Below are 19,856 nucleotides of genomic sequence, written 5' to 3' on the forward strand. Positions count from 1 at the left end.
ACAGATGCACAAGTATTTTCAGACTACCACAGCTGGATTACGTTGTTCTGCCCAGGGATGTTATTTCTTCTCCCTGAAATTTCTGTACATTTTTGGAATTAGCTTCTATTTGTTTCCCTATTTGGAGCATAATTCCAAGTAATTGAAGTGCTGTTGTTCCCTTTCCTACTCTTTGCTTTTTGATTAGAGTGCCAAGGTTTTTCTACAAACTCATCATTCACCTCCAATAATTCTTACTCTTCCACCATGTCTATACAAGAAAGCTTGACTTCAAATGTCATGTGTCTCTTCATTTTGCATCTGGGACCTTCCAAATATGAATATGCTTATGCTTCTTTGTTGAAGCTGTTTGTGATTTTTTGTTTGATGTGAAAATGTTTTCTTGTTTTTATAAGTGAAGACAATTTTTAACTATTATGCAAATATGTACACCAAGTGACTGGAAATAATGATAATATCAGGAAAGGAGTGTACAAAACATACTATTTCTCCTGATTTTTCACAATGGACTAGAGTTCCCATGTTGTCTTTGAGATAATGGGCAGGGTTTCAGTTGCTCATTCATGAAAGCAAATGTGTTCCTACTTAAAGGAAACATAAAACATAATGAAGGAGAAATAGATTACTTTCAAAAGCTAATGCAATGAGCTTGGCATTAACTCAAGTACTTTGTTACATTTCAGAGTTATGCAAGTAAATTCTCATAAACTGTTTCCTAGGCAACTATTATTGCTGTACGTCTCTTTTCTCAGAACAAACAAAAGAATATGTGTAAAGCCATAGGGCCACTTTCGGTCACACTCAGAAACCAAACAGAAGCAGCAGAGAGAAGGAAAGAGGTATTCTATAAAAAGTCCTGAAAATCTAGTTTTCCAAATGTGTTTCCAATATGAAATACAAAGATGCCACTGGGAAGTGGCTTAATACTTCTAAGTATCTCAAACCTGGAAGCTACCACAATAAGAGATGAAGGATCTATTGTGCTTCACATGATGAGTTTCTAGATGTTTAGTTACCTCAGGGAGTCTAATTCATGGTGTACTCCAGTTAATTTTCACATTTTCAATTTTACATATGAATTTATTTTGGTACAAAATATAGCACACATGTTTTACTTGTGTATAAACTATTCATTATACTTTGAACAATTTTTCTCTGTCTTAACTCAGTTTCAAATTAAATCATTATAATGATCATATTAAATGAGAAGTGCCCTGAGACAGTAATTTTCAGTAAAGAAGAATTAAATTCAGGTGTAATTAAACATCTCTATGTCTTGAGACATGATGATAATTATCTAATTTTTGCATGTCATTAGGAAATCTTTAGTTGGTATAATTAGCATCTGATGTAAAGCATGTACCATGTTTTCCTGAATAGCTGAAATCTTGAACTATACTCCTAAATCCTGCCTCTTCTCTTGATTTACACTTGTTTTATTTTTTCCAAGTCAGTCTTCTCTCTGTTCCATGTTCTAATCTTACATAATTTTAATTTATTCATTCTTTACTTTAAACTTATTCTCTTGGTGCTGAGGCTGATTTTGTACACATAGCTTTTTGTACGCTTGTTTTTCTTGCCTTATATGTACCAACTTGCCTAGAGTACTGCTACACAGAACATCTAAGAAGATCCTTTTATTTTGTATAATAGACACTCTCTGTAGGTTTCTGAACCCAATTATGTGCTCTTATCATGGGCCCACTTAATATTGGGGATATGGTAGTTTCAGAGCATCCATCCTACTAGAGAAACCTCTATCCATTACTTATGTTTAAATTTATTATTTTATTTTCTTCTGTTTCATTCTCTTCATTAGAAGAGTCTAATGAAGTCCTGCATTCAAGGCAAGAGGTAAATACTATTTTGCCATTATATAAAATACCTCATGAATCGATTATCTAAAAGACAAAGGAATTCCATATTCTCATGCTGAATAATCTCAGTAAATTGAATGCACTCAGTTACAGAAAATAACATTTAATTTTTTATCATTATTCATAAGCAATATATATTTTGGAATATAATTTTCTTCTTTCTCCTAATGTCCAAAATTTGAAGGTATTTTTACAATTAATTTATCTCAATTAAAAATATATATGGTGTGGGTAAAATTTCATAATGTCTTCAGGTTAATAGTATTGTGTGTGTGCATGTGTGTGTGTGTGTGTGTGTGTGTGTGTGTGTGTGTGTGTATTAAAGAAAAATATCAGAATTTTATCATTACTACATAAGATCATATCCCAGAAGACAAGGCAGATAAATTGTCATCAGTTTAAAATATTATACTTGCTTTATATTTACCACAATGACTTACTTGATCTATATATAAACTATAAATAATTCATTTTAAAAGATGTGCCAAGTGGACTTAAAATGCTAGCTAAATTGTTGCCTTTTTGTTTCTGAGAGTATGTGTGTATAATTGTATTTTACAGTCAATAGAGCAAACTGAAAATCTTGTTTTCTCTTTGTACATGTGTCCCTTAGGTATTGTCTTAGATGACACTCTCTTTTTGATCAATAGAAGTATCCCTGTGCTTGTCTGAAAATTTACTTTTTTTTATCTTTATTAACTTGAGTATTACTTATTTACATTTCAATTGTTATTCCCCTTCCCGGTTTCCTGGCCAACATCCCCATAAACCTTCACCTTCCCCTTCTATTTTGGTTCCTCTCCCCATCCTCCACCCATTACCATCGTCCCCCCAAAAATCACGTTCACTGGGGGTTCAGTCTTGGCAGGACCAAGGGCTTCCCCTTCCACTGGTGCTCTTACTAGAATATTCATTGATATCTATGAGGTTGGAGCCCAGGGTCAGTCCATGCATAGTCTTTAGGTAGTGGCTTAGTCCCTGGAAGCTCTGGTTGCTTGGCATTGTTGTTCATATGGAGTGTCGAGCCCCTTCAAGCTCTTCCAGTCCTTTCTCTGATTCCTTCAACGGGGGTCACGTTCTCAGTTCAGTAGATTGCTGCTGGCATTCGCCTATGTATTTGCAGTATTTTGAGTATGTCTCTCAGGAGAGATCTACATCCGGTTCCTGTTGGCCTGCACTTCTTTGCTTCATCCATCTTGTCTAACTGGGTGGCTGTATATGTATGGGCCACATGTGGGGCAGGCTCTGACTGGTCTGTTTTACTCTTTGCCTCTCTCTTCCCTGCCAAGGGTATTCTTGTTCCCCTTTTAAAGAAGGAGTGAAGCTTTCCCATTTTGATCATCCGTCTTGAGTTTCATGTGTTCTGTGCATCTAGGGTAATTCATGCATTTGTGCTAATAGCCACTTATCAATGAGTCCATACCATGTGTGTTTTTCTGTGATTGGGTTACCTCACTCAGGATGATATTTTCCAGTTCCATCCATTTGCCTATGAATTTCATACAGTCATTGTTTTTGATAGCTGAGTAATATTCCATTGTGTAGATGTACCACATTTTCTGTATCCCTTCCTCTGTTGAAGGTCTTCTGGGTTCTTTCCAGCTTCTGGCTATTATAAATAAGGCTGCTATGCACATAGTGGAGCACGTGTCTTTGTTATATGTTTGGGCATCTTTTAGGTATATTCCCAAGAGATGTATAGCTGGGTCCTCAGGTAGTTCAATGTCTAATTTTCTGAGGAACCGCCAGACTAATTTCCAGAATGGTTTGTTGTACCAGTCTGCAATCCCACCAACAATGGAGGAGTGTTCTTCTTTCTCCACATCCTTGCTAGCATTTGCTGTCACCTGAGTTTTTCATCTTAGCCATTCTCACTGGTGTGAGGTGAAATATCAGGGTTGCTTTGACTTGCATTTCCCTTATGACTAAAGATGTTGAACATTTCTTTAGGTGTTTCTCAGCCATTAGGCATTCCTCAGCTGTGAATTCTTTGTTTATCTCTGAACCCCATTTTAATAGGTTTATTTGTCTCCCTGTTGCCCATGTTATATGTATTCTCTTGAAAAAAACTTAGTAGTAATAAATATGCTTAAAGAAAGTCAAAATGTCTTTTATAGGTCTAAAAGCTAGACATATTCTTCCACAGGCTCACTACTGGAAAGGTACCAACCTGTGTGATTTTTCATCATCATGTAGCAATTGTTGTTGGAAACTTTGTTTCCACTGTTTTTAAAATTATAACCATTTTCCTGAAAATATTTCATATATTCTTTCAGGTTCACACAATATATTTTGCTGTAGGTTTGTGATTTCTTTTCTAGGGAATGTTCTCATATTTACCATCCTCTATATCATAATATGTACTTAAAAATTTCCATTATATATACATCTGTCAGTTACTCGTTCCCCTTCTTTACATTACTCTTGCCTCACTCTCATATACCTTTTCCTTTATCTAGTAGTATATTATTAAAACCTTCCATAAAGCACATAGGTGACAAAATTATTTTTAGTGAATCCATAAATAATATTTAACCATATTTAGACATTTATAAACTTTGTTGCATAATGAACACAATCAGTATATCACCAGTAAATAAGTATTCATCATACACCACAATTAATATCAGATTCATTAAGTATGTTTTTGGCAATTATTCTAATCATTCTACTCATGTGAATATATATAGATTTTATACTTATTTTTGAATACTAGGTTGGATATTTTGGATACTTCAAATTTGGATTCAATAACCGAAGAAATAGGCACAGCGATGATTAAGACTTTACAGTCATGTATGAATATTAATTAATATTTAATAAAAACAGGTAATGTTTACTATATATACTTCATAAATACAAATTCACCCAATCTTCACAAATTACTAAAAGTTAGTGCTTATACAACAACAGGACTATTATAAGTATTTTGTATTTTAGAAAATGGAGGTAGATGAAAGTAAATTATACCTAGTACTACTCCTTTAGTCAGTGCAGCCTCTGGATTCCAAAGTAGAAGAGACCTAGCAGATCAGGGCACTCGACTTAGTGGAGGAATGTGAGATATATTCACATGAACTATAATAAAGTTCATGTAGCGTACGGTTGATTAAAGTAAAAGATATATATGCATTGAAAAGAAGGAAGTAATTGATAAGTTAGAATCAAGGACAAACTGGATGTTTCTGACCTAAGTGTTTTCCTATTTAAAAACAAAAATAGCAGGATACGGCATGAAGTGTAATTATATTAAATCCATAATTTTTGAATATTGTGAATGAAAGTGAGGTGAACACAAACTATAAAAAGAGAGGTCGTGATAAAATAATAAAAGATAATTGCTAAAAATTCTACTTGTTTCATTATGTTCTGTGTTGTTTCTGCTTTTCATTTTAATGAACATGTCAACGATCATAATACAATAGGGTCTGTTCATCCAGAAACCCAGAAAGGATATTTGGATGGGAAGGTTATCACCATTAGTGCATTAGACTCATCAAGGGAAAGTAAGGAAGAAAAATGAAAGAAAGCAATGGTAGAATGGGAGAGATAGAATAAGAAATTTTTTCATTTTTTTCTTTTTAATAATTATTTACTTTATATGACTTTTATTTTATTTATACTTTCTACACTCCAGATTTTATTCCCCTCCCAGTCCATCCTCTGACAGTTTCCCATGCCATACCCCTTCTCAAATCCCTTTCTCCATGAGGATATCCCCACTCCCCTATCCTCTACCACACCAGACTTCTAAACACTCTGGGGCCTCCATTCTCTTGAGGATTAGGTGCATATTCTCTTACTGAACCCATATCTGACAGTCCTTTGTTGTATATGTGTTGGGGGCCTCATATCAGCTGGTGTATCCTGCCTGGTTGATGGTCCAGTGTCTCAGTGTTCTCAGGGTTCCTGGTTAATTGAGACTGCTGGTCCTCCCACATGGTGTTCTTCTTTCTTAGCTTCTTTCAGATTTTCCTAATTCAACACCAGGTTTCAGAGGCTTCTGTCCATTAGTTGTGTGCAAATATCTGCATCTGACTCTTTCAGGTGCTTGTTGGGTCTTTCAGAGGGCAGTTATTATAGCTCACTTTTTTGATTAGCCAACTCCTCAGTAATGGTGTCAGGTCTTGGGGCCTCCCCTTAAGCTGGATCCCACTTTGGGCCTATCACTGGACCTTCTTTTCCTCAGGCTCTTCTCCATTTTCATCCCTGAATTTTTTTTTCAGACATGAAGAAATACTGTCAGAGTATTGATTGTGAGATAGCAACCTCATCCCTCACTTTCTGCTGGATGTGGGCTTTATAAATTTCCTCTCCCCACAGTAGACCACTTCATCGAAGGTCCCTCTCTTTGAGTCCTGAGATTTTCACCTCCCAGGTTTCTGGTACATTCTGGAACACCCCCGCTCCCACCTCCTACCTGCCAAAGTTGTTTGCTTCCATTCTTTCTGATGGCCGTCAGGACTGCAGTCCTTTGCTCCCATTCAATACCAGATCATGGTCTCCTCTCCCCTTACTTCGGACCTTCAGCTTGTTGACCTTTTAGTCTTATGTGGACTGTGTTTTAGATATTCTGAAATTTTGGCTAATATCCACTTACTAATGAATACATACCATGCATGGCATTTTGGGTCTGAGTTACTTCACTCAGGATGATATTTTTCCAGTTCCATCTAATCACCTGCAAAACTCAGGATGACCTCATTCTTAATAGCTGAGTAGAATTCCATTGAGTAAATGAACTACATTTTCTGTGTCAATTTTTTGTTGTGGGACATCTGGCCTGTTTCCAGCTTCTAGCTATCATAAAAATGGTTGCTATGAACACAGTGGGACACATGCCCCTGTGATAGGATGGGGAATCTTTTCATCTTTTTGGTATACACCCAAGAGTGGTATTGTTGGGTTTTAAGGTAGATCTATTTCCAATTTTTTGAGAAACCTCCATATTGATTTCCAGCGTGGTTGTACCATTTTGCAATTCCACCAGCAATGAAGGAGTGTTCATCTTTCTTTCACATGCTTGCCAACAGGTGCTGTCACCTGAGGTTTTGATCTTAGCAATTCTGATTGGTGTAAGGTGGAATCTCAAAGTTGTTTTGATTGACATTTCCCTGATTACTAAGGACTGACCATTTCTTTAGGTATTTCTCAGACATTCAAGATTCTTCTGTTTGGAACTATCTGTTTCGTTCAGTACCCTATTTTTTGATTGGGTTGATTGAGTTTTTGGACATTACCTTCTTGTATTTTTATATATTTTAGATATTAGCAATTATCGAATGAGGAGTTAGTACAGATTTTTTGCCAATGTGTAGGTTGCCGATTTGTTTTATTAACTATATCCTTTCCCTTACTGAATCTTTCTAGTTTCATGAGGTCCCATTTATCAATCCTTTATCTTAGAGCAGGAGCCATAGGGTTTTTTTTTCCTTTTTTTTAGGAAAATTCCCCCTGTGCTAATAAGTTCAAGGCTCTTTCCCACTTTCTCTTTTTTTTTTTTTTTTTTTTTTGGTTCTTTTTTTCGGAGCTGGGGACCGAACCCAGGGCCTTGCGCTTCCTAGGCAAGCGCTCTACCACTGAGCTAAATCCCCAGCCCCCTCCCACTTTCTCTTATATTAGACTCCGTGTATCTATTTATTTTGCTGAGGCTCTTGATCCACTTGAACTTAGGCTTTGTGCAAGGTGTCAAATATGAGTCTATATTCATTTTTCTACAGACAGTCATTTATTGAAGATATTCTTTTTCCATTTTATATTTCTTTGCCTTTTTGTTACAGATCAAATGTGCTTAAATGTGTGGTTTTATTTGTGGGTCTTCAAATCTATAACATAGATCAACCTGTCTGTCTCTGAACCAATACACTGTAGTTTTTTAATCACTATTGCTCTGTAGTATAGCTTGAGGTCAGGGATGGTGATTCCCCCAGCCATTCTTTTATTTTTCTCACTATTCTGTTTTGTTTTTTTGTTTTCTCCTTTCTAAATGAATTTAAGGATTGCTTTTTCCATGCCTTTGAAAAATTGTGTTGGGATTTTATTGTGTTGGGGATTGTATTGAATCTGTAGATTGCCTTTGGTAAGATGGCCAGTTTTACTATGTTAGTTTGGCCAATCCATGAGCATGGGAGATAGCTCCATTTTCTGAGATCTTTGATTTCTTCCTTGAGAGACTTAAAGCTATTGTCATACAGATCGTTCACTTGTTTGGTTAGAGTTACCTCAAGATGTTTTATATTATTTGAGGTTATCGTGAAAGCATGTGTTTCCATAATTTCCATCTCAGCCTGTTGATCATTTGTATAGCAGAAGGCTATTGATTTATTTGAGTTAATTATATATCTGGGCACTTTGCTAAAGTTGATTATCAGCTGGAGAGGTTCTCAAGTAGAATATTCAGGGTCGCTTATTTATACTATCATATCATCTGCAAATACCTTTAATTCTTCTTTGCCAATTTGTATTCCCTTGATCTCTCTTTATTGTCTTATTATTCTAGTTAGCACATTGAGTACTATATTACATTGACATGGGGAGAGTTGGCATCTTTGTCTTGTCCCCAATTTTAGAGTGATTGCTCCAAGTATCTCCCCATTTAATTTGATATTAGGTGTTGGTTTGCAGTAAATTGCTTTCATTATGGTTAGGTAAGTATATTGAATTCATGCTATATCAATACTTTTAACATGAAGCTTTGTTTTATTTTGTCAAATGCATTTTGTGCACCTAAGGAGATGGTCATGTGATTTTTTTCTTTGAGGTTATTTATATAGTGGATCACATTAATCGATTTTTATATATTGTACCATCCTTGCATCCCTGATTTGAAGCCTACTTATTTATGGTGAATGATGGTTTTTATGTATTCTATGATTTGGTTTGCAAAAAAATTATTGAGTATTTTTGCAACAATATTCATAAGTAAGGTTGGGCTGAAGTTCTCTTTTTTGGTTGGGTCCTTCAGTGGTTTAGTTTCAGAGTAATTATAGCTTCAAAAATGAATTAGGTAGTGTTCCTTCTGTTTCTATTTTATGGAATAGTTTGAGGAATATTGGTACTAGGTCTTCTTTGAAGGTCTGGTAGAAATCTGCACTACATCTCTTTGGTCCTAGGCTTTTCCAGGGTGGGAAGTTTTTAATGATTTCTTTTATTTTCCTTATGGGATATGGACCTATTTAAATGGTTTACCTCCTCTTGATTTAACTTTGTATGTGGTATCTTAATAGAAAACTATTCATTTCTCCTAAAGTTCCCAGGTTTTTTTTTTATTTCAGTTTTTGTAGTAGGATATGATTTTTTAATTTCCTCCATTTCTGTTATATCTTCTTCTTCACTTCTGCTTTTGTAAATTTGGATATTTTAGGGCTTTTCTACCTTGTTGATCCTCTCAAAGAACTAAGTTTTGGTTTTAGTAATTCTTTTTTTGTTCTCTTTGCTTCTTTTCATTTGATTTTGGCAATGACTTTGACTATTCCCTGCCTTCCAATCCTCTTGGGGTGTTTGCTTCATTTTATGCTAGATCTCTGAGGTATACTGTTAAGTTTTTTGTGTAAAATCTCTCCAGTTTATTTGCCAGGGCACTTAGTGCTATGAATTTTCCTCTTAGCACTGCTTTTACTGTGTCCCATATGTTCAGGCATGATGTTTCAACATTTTTATTAAATTTCAGGAAGTCTTTAATTTCTTTCTTTTTTCCTTAACCACATTATCATTGAATAGAGTTATTCAGTTTCCATGTCGATGTTTTCATTCTGTTTTTGCTGTTATTGAAGACCAGCATTAGGCCATGGTGATCTGATAGGGTGCATGGAATTATTTCAGTCTTCCTGTTTTGGTTCAGGCCTTTTGTTTTGTTACCAATTATGTGGTCAGTTTCGAGAAGGTACCATGAGGTTCTGAGAAGCAGGTGCATTTGCTGTTTTATGGTGAAATATTCTTTAGATATCTTTTAAATCCATTTAGTTCATAACCTCTATTAGTTTCATTGTATCTCTGCTTTAGTTTCTGTTTCAATGACCTATCCATTACTCAGAGTAGGGTGTTGAACTCTCCCACTATTATTGTGTGATGACAATATGTTTTTTGAAATTTAATAAAGTTTATTTTAAATGAATGTGGGTAAACTTGAATTTTGGACATAGACGTACATAATTGAAATTTTCTCTTGGTGAATTTTCCCTATGATGAGTATGAAGTGTCTTTCCGTATCACGCTTGAAAATTTTGGGTTAAAAATTTATTTTATTGGATATTAGGATGCCAACTTCAACTTATTTCTTGGGACCCATACTTTTACTCTGAGATAATGTCTGTCTTTGTTATTGAAGTGTTTTTCTATTATGGAGAAAAATGCTGGATCCTGTTTTTGTGTCTAATCTGTTACCTTAAGTCTTTTTATGGGTGAGTTGCATCTACTAATATTGAGAGACATTAAAGATGTCTGTTGGTTCCAGTTATGTTTGTTTTTATACGTGGCTTTATGTGCATGTGGTTCACTCCTTTTGACTTTCTTGTGAGATGTTTGAAATATCTTGTCCTCTCTTTGGTATAGATAGGTACCCTTCTTGGGTTGAAATTTTCCTTCTAGAATCCTCTGTAGGATTGGATTGTAAATAAATACTATTTGAATTGGTTTTTTTCATGGACTACATTGTTTCTCCATCTATGTTGACTGAGAGTTTTGCTGGGTATAATAGCCTGAGTTGACATTTCTATTCTCTTAGATTCTGCATGACCTCTGACCAGGATTTCTGGTTTTTAATATCTCTGTTGAGAAGTCTTGTGTAATTCTGATAAGTCTATACTTTTATGTTACTTGGCACTTTTCCCTTGTAGCTTTTAACATTCTTTCTTTGTTCTGTTTTTCTGTGTATTTAGTGTTTTGATTATTATATGATGAACAGATAATCTTTTCTGATCCCATTTATTAGATGGTCTATGGTCTTTTTGTACATTTATGGTCATCTCTTTCTTTCTCTATTCCAATTGTTCTTGGATTTGGTCTTTACATTGTGTCCTGAATTTCCTGAATGTTTTAGGTTAAGAGTATTTTATGCCTTGAATTTTCTTTGACAGTTCTTTATTGCTAAGAATTACTTTCACTATTCTGTTTTTTTTTCATTTCCAGATGAGTTTGTGACTGGTTCTTTCCATGTTTTTGAATAATTGTGTAGGGATTTAGATTGGCAGTGCATTGAACCTGTAGATTGCTTTTGGTAGCATAGCCATTTTTAATATGTTATTCCTACAATTCATCACCATGGGAGATCTCTCCATTTTATTAGGTCTTCTTCAATTTCTTCCTTGAAAGATTTGATGTTCTGGTTGTGTAGATTTTTTCTTTATTTTGATGGAGCTATTCCAAGACATTTCCTATTATTCATAATTATTGTCCTAGGTGTTGTTTCCCTATTTTCTCTCTCAGCCCTTTTATCATTTGTGTAATGAAAGGCTACTGATAGGTTTGAGTTAAATTTATGTCCAGCCATTTTGCTGTAGTTGTTTATCAGCTGTATAATTTTTCTGGTAGAATTATCTTATCATCTGCAAATAGTGATATCTTGACTTGTTTGACAATCTGTAGCTCCTTAATCTCAATTTGTTGTATTGTTGCTCTAACTAGAACTTTGTGTATTATATTGAGTAGATATTGTGAGAGTGGGCAGCCTTGTCTTATCCCCAAGTTTAGTGGGGTTACTTCAAGTATCTCTATGTTTAATTTTATATTGTTTGTCAGTTTGCTGTATATTGCTTTCATTATATTTGGGTATTGTTCTTGAGTTCTTGATTTTTCCAATACTTTTAACCTGAAGGGGTCTTCGTGTTCTATTTTTTCAAATGCTTTTATATCATCAAAGTAGATGATTATGTGATTTTTTCAGTTTCTTTATATAGTGTGTTATGTTAATGGATTTTTATATATTGAAACATCCCTGCATTCCTAGGATTAAGCCTAGTTGATCATGGTAAGTGGTTGTTCTGACGTGTTCTTGGATTCAGTTTGCTAGAATTTTCTTGAGTGTTTTTGCATAGATATTTGTAAATGAAATTGTACTAAAGTTCTCTTTCATTATTGGGTCTCTCTGTGGTTTAGGTAATTGTGGCTTCATAGAATGAATTAGGTAGTGTTCCTTCTGTTCCTATTTTATGAAATAGTTTGAGGAATATTGGTTTTAGGTCTTTTTTTAAGGGCTGATAGAATACTGCACTAAATACATCTGGCCCTGAGCTTTTCTTGGTTGGGAGGTTTTCATTATTTTTTAAATTTTTTTTCTGTCAAATTTTCCTGTGTTTACACTCATGCGTAATAAAAATTTTGTGGTGTTTTGTAAGTCATTCAGTTTTACTTTCTTAATTTATTTTTTTATTTGATAATTTTTATTTACATTTCAAATAGTATTCCCTTTCCTGGTTTCCCATGCATAACCCCTCTTTCCTATCTGCCTTCCCTTCTTCTATAAGGGTGTTCCCCCTCCCCAACTACCCCATTCTTCCTGCCTCCGAACCCTGACACTGGGAGCCCAGCCTTGGCCATTTCATCTAGATTTTCCAGTTTTGTTTTGTTTTTTTGTTTTTTGTTTGTTTGTTTTGGGGGGTTGTGGGGGTTTGAGTATAAGGGTTTTTTTTTTTTTTTAAGTAGAATCTGATGATTTTTAGATTTCCTCAGTTTCCGTTGTTAGGTCTCCCTTTTCATTACTTTGTTAATTTGGATACTGTCTCTCTGCCCTTTGGAGAGTTTAGGTATGAGTTTATCTATCTTGTTGATCTTCTCAAAGTTTTATTAATTTTTTTGATCATTCTCTTTGTTTCTATTTGATTGATTTCAGCACTGACTTTGACTATTTCCTGCTGTCAACTCTTCTTAGATGGGTTTGCTTCTTTTTGTTCTAGGGCTATCAACAGTGTTGTTAAAATGTAGGATCACTTTACTTTATTTAAGAGGACACTTAGTGGTATGAATTTTCCTCTTAGCACTGCTTTTATTTTGTCCCATAAGTCTGGGTATGCTGTGTCATCATTTTCATTAAATGATAGTAAGCCATTAATTTCTTTCTTAATATTTTCCCTGACCAAGTTATCATGGAGTAGAGAGGGTTGTTGAGTTGCCATGGGCATGGGGTTTTTCTGTTTTGTTTTATTTGTTTATTCTGTTTTGTTGTATATATATGTTCTATTTTTTATTATTTTTTTATTAACTTGAGTATTTCTTATTTACATTTCGAGTGTGATTCCCTTTCCCTGTTTCCGGGCAAACATCCCCCTAATCCCTACACCTCCCCTTCTTTATGGGTGTTCCCCTCCCCATCCTCCCCCCATTGCCGCCCTCCTCCCAACAATCTAGTTCACTGGGGGTTCATTCATACCAGGACCCAGGGCTTCCCCTTCCACTGGTGCTCTTAGTAGGATATTCATTGCTTCCTATGAGATCAGAGTCCAGGGTCAGTCCATGTATAGTCTTTAGGTAGTGGCTTAGTCCCTGGAAGCTCTGGTTGCTTGGCATTGTTGTTCATAAGGTGTCTCGAGCCCCTTCGAGCTCTTCCAGTTCTTTCTCTGATTCTTATTGTTACTGAAATATAGCCTAATTTGGGGTGATCTGATAGGATTCATGGGACTATTTCAATCCTCTTTTATCTGTTTGGCTTATTTTATGACTGATTATATGATCAATATTGGAGAAGGTACCATGAGGTGCTGAGAAGAAAGTATATTCTTTTGTTTTAGGGTGAAATGAGGGACAGCCATTTTATTTAACCTGTTTCAAATCTACAAGCCATGACTGGCAATGTATTTTCAGTCTTAGGAGTCACTTGTGTTTAGTGAAGTCTCATTGAAAGATTGTTTGTATTGAAATGAGGATGGATGTATTTAATCTGTATAATATTAAATGTTGTAGTTTGTTCCTTTTGCTTTCCAGAGGAGCTGCATATTTCAACATTTAATATGTATTTTTATATAAGAAGAAAATTCAAATGTTAAAATGATTTTTTTCTTAAATCTTTGACAATTGCTGAAATTCTCATTGCCTGTTTTCTGTCTCTAGGTGAAGTACAGAATCCTGTTATTTCACACATTAAAATAGGACTTATTTTTTAATCTTTATACATGGTATGACATGCTAGATTTTATTAAACAGCTGAATTTCATAACAAGGATCAGACATTCATTTCTTCAAAGATCCAGATCAAATTCTGTAATATATTTCCATCTGGCATTGCACTTGTTAGACACAAAACTTTTATAAATGACATTTTGTCTTCCTACTTCATAGCAATTAAGAAATTAAAAGTCTCCCTTTGTTATATGTGTCTTTGAAATTATATTTTTTTTGGATTTGGCCCTAAAATTTGCTTTATCAATTATTTCATAGGTTAGAATGAGACATCAATCATGAGCGCGTGTAGAAAAGAGTTTTTTGATGTATAAAAATATCCATTTACACACATCATTTGACGTTTTAACTTATCTCTGCTATGAACTTCCATAAAACAGGGAAGCCAACCTCTTTGCTTACTAAGGCAATGGAATGTTTGAGTCCTACCACATACTGGACTCCTTTCTCAATGATCTGACATTTTTCTCTTTGCTGTCTCATGTTTCAGTGTTGATCCTCCTTATTGTCACTATGAAAAGACGAAAAAAAGAGCCTCTCATTTTTGATGAGGAGAGGGATATTAGAGAAAACATCGTCAGATATGATGATGAAGGCGGGGGAGAAGAAGACACAGAAGCTTTTGATATGGCTGCACTGAGAAACCTCAATGTCGTAAGAGACACCAAAACTCGGAGAGATGTGACTCCTGAAATTCAGTTTTTGAGTCGACCGACTTTTAAAAACATCCCAGATAATGTCATTTTTAGGGAATTTATTTGGGAAAGACTAAAGGAAGCTGATGTGGATCCAGGGGCACCACCATATGACTCGCTTCAGACTTATGCATTTGAAGGAAATGGCTCAGTAGCTGAATCTCTCAGTTCTTTAGATTCTAACAGCTCGAACTCTGATCAGAATTATGACTACCTTAGTGACTGGGGTCCTCGCTTTAAACGACTGGCTGAAATGTATGGAAATGGCCAAGAGAGTTTGTACTCATAGCCTTGGATCCTAATTTGGAATGTACTGAAGAAAAAGGCAGCAGAAAAAAATTCAAAAGGGAAAGAAAAGTGGTAAATACTACATATAGTAAACAGGAATTCCACTTGTGGGACAAAAAGAGGTTGTAAATATGTTTCCATTTTTAACTGTTAAGGCCTTGTGAAACATTCACTAGGTTATCCAAGGGATTTCACTGACCACAGACTCTGATCATTTGTAGTTGTGTTTTTCGTTTGTTTGTTTGTGGTTCCATAAAAAGAAATACTTAGTAGATCGTGGATAGGTAGCAACTCTCCTATACCTACAAAGGCATCTAACATGCCTGATAAAGTAATGTCCTGTGTTGTCAGGGAGCCAAAGGCACCTGGCTCTAACTTTCATGATATCCTATGTAAGAAAAATAGAGTCCAGTGCACCATTCAAAAAGTCCTAGAACTTCTTGCCTATCAAAACTTGGAAGAATTTAATTTCTACTGGAGATTTTAAGATTGCTATAAAAAGATAGAGTTCAAAAGAATGTTATCACTGTTGGCACACAGAAATATTTTATTTATTAATATTTAAAATCTTATAATAACTTCTGTAAGTGAAAAACAATAAAAATCAATAATTTAATATTAATAAATTAATATAGTCATTGTTTTACCAATATACTATGTGCAGTGTTCCAAGTAAGAAAAAGGTAAATGAGTCTCCAAGTTTAAGTAGTTTTGAAACACTAATGTATGTAAGATTTAAATCAGTAGTTGCTGTCTATTTGTTAATTTTTATTATCTTCTAATTTGTACAGGAGAATATATTTTTATTGGCAATATAGTGTTGTGTTTATTTTGGAGCTTTAGCCACTACTCAGTTCATATTTATCTTACTGCCTCATGGTATTAAGCTCATATGCACGTGCTGACTTTTCTGCAGCTTGAACTACAGGAAGGTCATGAAGCATGGAAATGGAGAGACACAACACAGCAGTTGAACATCCTTGCTACACACATCTCAAAGTAAAACACGGCTCCAAGGACGTACACATTGTCTTTCTGACCCACTAAAGTGTACAAAACTGTGAGAACAAAGTATTTAAATTTCAGTAAGACTTGGGGAATATTGAATTTTTCTTTGACATAGATACCAATTTCCAAAATCAACAGTTCTGTATGCTTCAAAGACTTTCAAGGACCCAGCCTTCTTTGCTGTAAACACATTAAGTAAAATACTGAAATTTAAGTATATTTTACAAAGTATGATGTTATTCATTTCAACCCATTGTGTCATGCAAGCACTGAATGATGTGTAAGTTCTCTAGTTGTTTAGATGTACCGAAATGAAAAGAGAACAATTTCTAGTAATCATGTGTATTTAGGTTGAGATGGATGTCTCAAAATCAAATGTCTTTTTTACACAAAATATTTCTACATATTTTTCCTAGATTAACCCTAGTTCGTTGTGCACATAATCAAGTAAGAATGAACTTTTTTTTCTTACTTTTTTGTTCCAAAGTTAGCTAATTGTTCAGTTCAGAATAAGCATATAGATTGTGAGCACTGTGTATGAATTGTGTGCTAAAAGTCCTCCTTTGGAGACACAGAAATCAGAATTATTCTGTTGATTAAATGAGGAGAAGCTATATAAGATGCTGTAACTTGCAGTTTGCAGTCCACAATTAAAACTGGGGTATGTGAAAGTGGCCTTCAGCTTCATAATCTCAACAATTCAATAAATTGGCTAATCATATACAGTCCTTAAATTGAATAAGTTATTTAGACATTGTTCCATGACTAGACTGCTATATTTTCCACTGTATTCAGAGACTTAGGTATAAAGTTTTACAAGAGAGGAAAATATCCTGTTTATAACTCTTAGACAGACCTGAAATTTCTTCAAATTAAACCAAATATGCCTTCCTAGTTTAATAAATTCATATATGGTGCAGGAACTATGTAGATGCTGAGTCTGCAAAATGCTGAAAAAATAGTTCATAACATGCCCCTCATATCTGAAAGACCATGAGATATTTATTGCAGTGGGTAGTGGTGTCAAAACTGCTGATTTTCATATACATGACCAAATAATATTGTAGTAAATTTCAGCTAAAGGAACCTTTTTTTCTGACACAGATTTTCTGACCTTGAAATTTGAATGGATTTTACATTTTGCTAGTGGTAGCTCAAGAAAAGGATGGTTTATTTTGACTACTGGTTTGACATTCTTTGTATCTATCACAATATTGTTTCATTTATATTGTAGTTTATGAAATTGCTAAAAAGAGATTGGCAAATGTCCTTATTATCAGTGCAACTTACATGATACACACAAATTTAACAGCAATGGGGACAGGACTGTTATTATTATGTTAGCTTGCGTTTATGTTATAAAATTTAATAGTATATCTGACATACTAATACATTAGAGTTAAGAGATTGCGTCAGTTGACTGAAGAGATGAATTATTACACAAATTTAGGGATTTCCCAAATTGTATTTCAACACATATTTATTATTTTGTGATTTATCATTGTACTTTAAACAAATGTCTCTCAAGAACCATTATATACCTTAGTCTCAAAATTTACTTACATTAATATGATTTTCATGAGTTTGATATCTGCATAATATGGAAACTTGGGCAATTCAGATAATGATATATTATCTGCTAAAAAGATTTTATTTGCTGTCTGCAAATTTCCCCTTTGTTTCCTTTTACTTTTGAAACCTGGTCCTGTCTATACCACAGGGTTGCCTCATACTCATAGCAATTCTCTTTTCTCAATCTCTATTCTACCTGAATTAACGTGTTACAGGAACACACTTGACTTCCATACCCAAAATAATCCATCACACCATAACTCATCATTATTGATATATTTTTGAATAATATCAAATAGTGATGTTAAAAGATCTGCTAAATTCTATTCTTAATCAGAGATGCACCATCAAGAGTAATTGTGGTACAAAGGGACCAAACACTTCCTTGTAAGAATCGATGTTTCAAAAATTTGTAGTTTAAAAGAATAGGGCAGTAACTCATATGTTTAAACATCTCCCATTTGTACATCACAGTAATTCATTGTCTTCAGTTAAATGTTTATTTTGAACAGTTTGATTTCTTTAAAATCTAAGTTCATTATTATTGCTACGTACATCGAAAAAAATGCACATTTAATTCAGAGACCTCCTGAATTAAAATTTTTGGATAATTTAAAAAATTATAATTATAATTAAAAAATATAAATTACACATTGTCAGCTACAAACCAAAATCAAGAATAAGTTCACATATAAAGAAATTGACAGGCAGGAGCTGTCAGTGCACAGTATCAGAACAGTGTATCAATAATCAATGTACTCAATGGACCTGGACTCTTTGTTATAAACATCTCCTGAGACAAATTAAGTTGGGTCTGGATACAAGAATAGGCAGGGCATACAAACATTGTTTAATGATATGGATATGATGGTTCTACCCTCCATAAACATTTTTAATTACCCTAATTCTAAGTATGTTTAATCCATAGTTTCCTTGGTAATATGGTAAAAGTGTTAAAGATACAGTCAACATCTGTCACATGATCCATGAGGAAAAATAGAAATGCCAATGCAGTACTCAAATGGTGACCTGAGAGAAACTGAAAATAAGCTGTGTAATACATTATGAGAGAAAAAAATTTTTTGTTTTAACATTTTAAACACTCTAAACACTAGCAGGAAATATTAATCATGTTTTTAAATTAAACATGTCATCTGTTGACTTACACAATATTTTAATTGCTCAATGGTATTATTCAATCACTATTTACATGTTTATTTATAGTTAATCTAAATTTAATTATAGTTGATAAACACTTCATCTTAACTCTTTCAGGTCAGAGACAGCTGAAGGCAAGAAAACGACATGGTAATTAGTACATGAGTTCATCTACTTTGTGTTAGTCTACACATATTATGATCTTAATGAAAAGACTAAATTATTCATAATAAATAGTGAGCACATGTAAAACAGTACATAAAATTTTGGCAGGTGAATTTAATACAGTCTTGTGTGGTAAGTAAATATAATTGATCAAAATTGAGAGTCAAACTCCAGTGCCTTGTATATAATAAAGATTAAGAAAGAATTTATACCCTGCACAGATTGAATTTAACTGGATTATGTTGCAAAGAATATGAGTAATATTTAAGTCCATGGTTAGGAACCAAAGAGAGAAAATTCCAAGTATAAGTTTCAAGCATAAATCAATGTGTATGATAGTCCCATACACTTAACTTGCAATGCTGATTTCTATAGACTTGGTTTACCTGAAATGTATAAATGTGTAATAGTGGAAACATTGAGAAGTTTGTCTGAAGCAAGTGTAAACAAAGTAGTAGAGAGGCAGCTGGCTAAGGAACTACTTTGTTTCTCATGTCAGATTTAATTATATGTTTTAAAAATACAATTTATATTGGTAGAATGAGATTGGTTGTTAAGGAAGAACACTTAGATGAACAATATATAATTGTCACGATTTGCCATGTAGATGTGATCTCATTTTTAACATGAGATCATGAAAAAGGATCAACTTTTGTGAAATGCTATAAGCCCCCATGAATATTAGTTAGCCAAGGTCAATAAACCTATACAAGAGCCTCTATGTAAGCATACAAATCTGAAGCAAAGACACAAGTGGTTTCTTTACACTGCTATATCTCAGTTATTAAAACAGAGTGAGGGATCATCTTATTTGTTTAAAACCTCATGAGATTAAACTGATCAGGGTTAAATTTCCTAAACATCCCCAGTGGCTCAAGCTCTAAGATGGAAAACTGATAAGTGGGACCTTATGAAACTGTAAAGCTTCTGTAAAGCAAAAGACACACAGTCGATAGAAAAAATCAGCAAGCTGTATATTGGGAAA

At 34.2% G+C, this 19,856-nt stretch overlaps 1 protein-coding gene across 3 annotated transcripts in view; it reads left to right on the top strand.

Annotated features, from left to right (window-relative positions):
- The window catches only part of Cdh7 (cadherin 7), a 149,854-nt gene extending 133,150 nt beyond the window's left edge, over nucleotides 1–16,704 (top strand). The window contains exon 12 of one of the 3 annotated variants that reach the window (XM_017598763.3): nucleotides 14,476–16,704. In XM_017598763.3, coding sequence (XP_017454252.1) covers nucleotides 14,476–14,969 — 494 coding nt within the window. In that variant the 3' untranslated portion in view covers nucleotides 14,970–16,704. 3 annotated transcript variants of the gene reach the window in all.
- Nucleotides 16,705–19,856: the final 3,152 nt, after the last annotated feature.

Source organism: Rattus norvegicus, chromosome 13, assembly GCF_036323735.1.
Source record: "Rattus norvegicus strain BN/NHsdMcwi chromosome 13, GRCr8, whole genome shotgun sequence".
Taxonomy (NCBI): domain Eukaryota; kingdom Metazoa; phylum Chordata; class Mammalia; order Rodentia; family Muridae; genus Rattus; species Rattus norvegicus.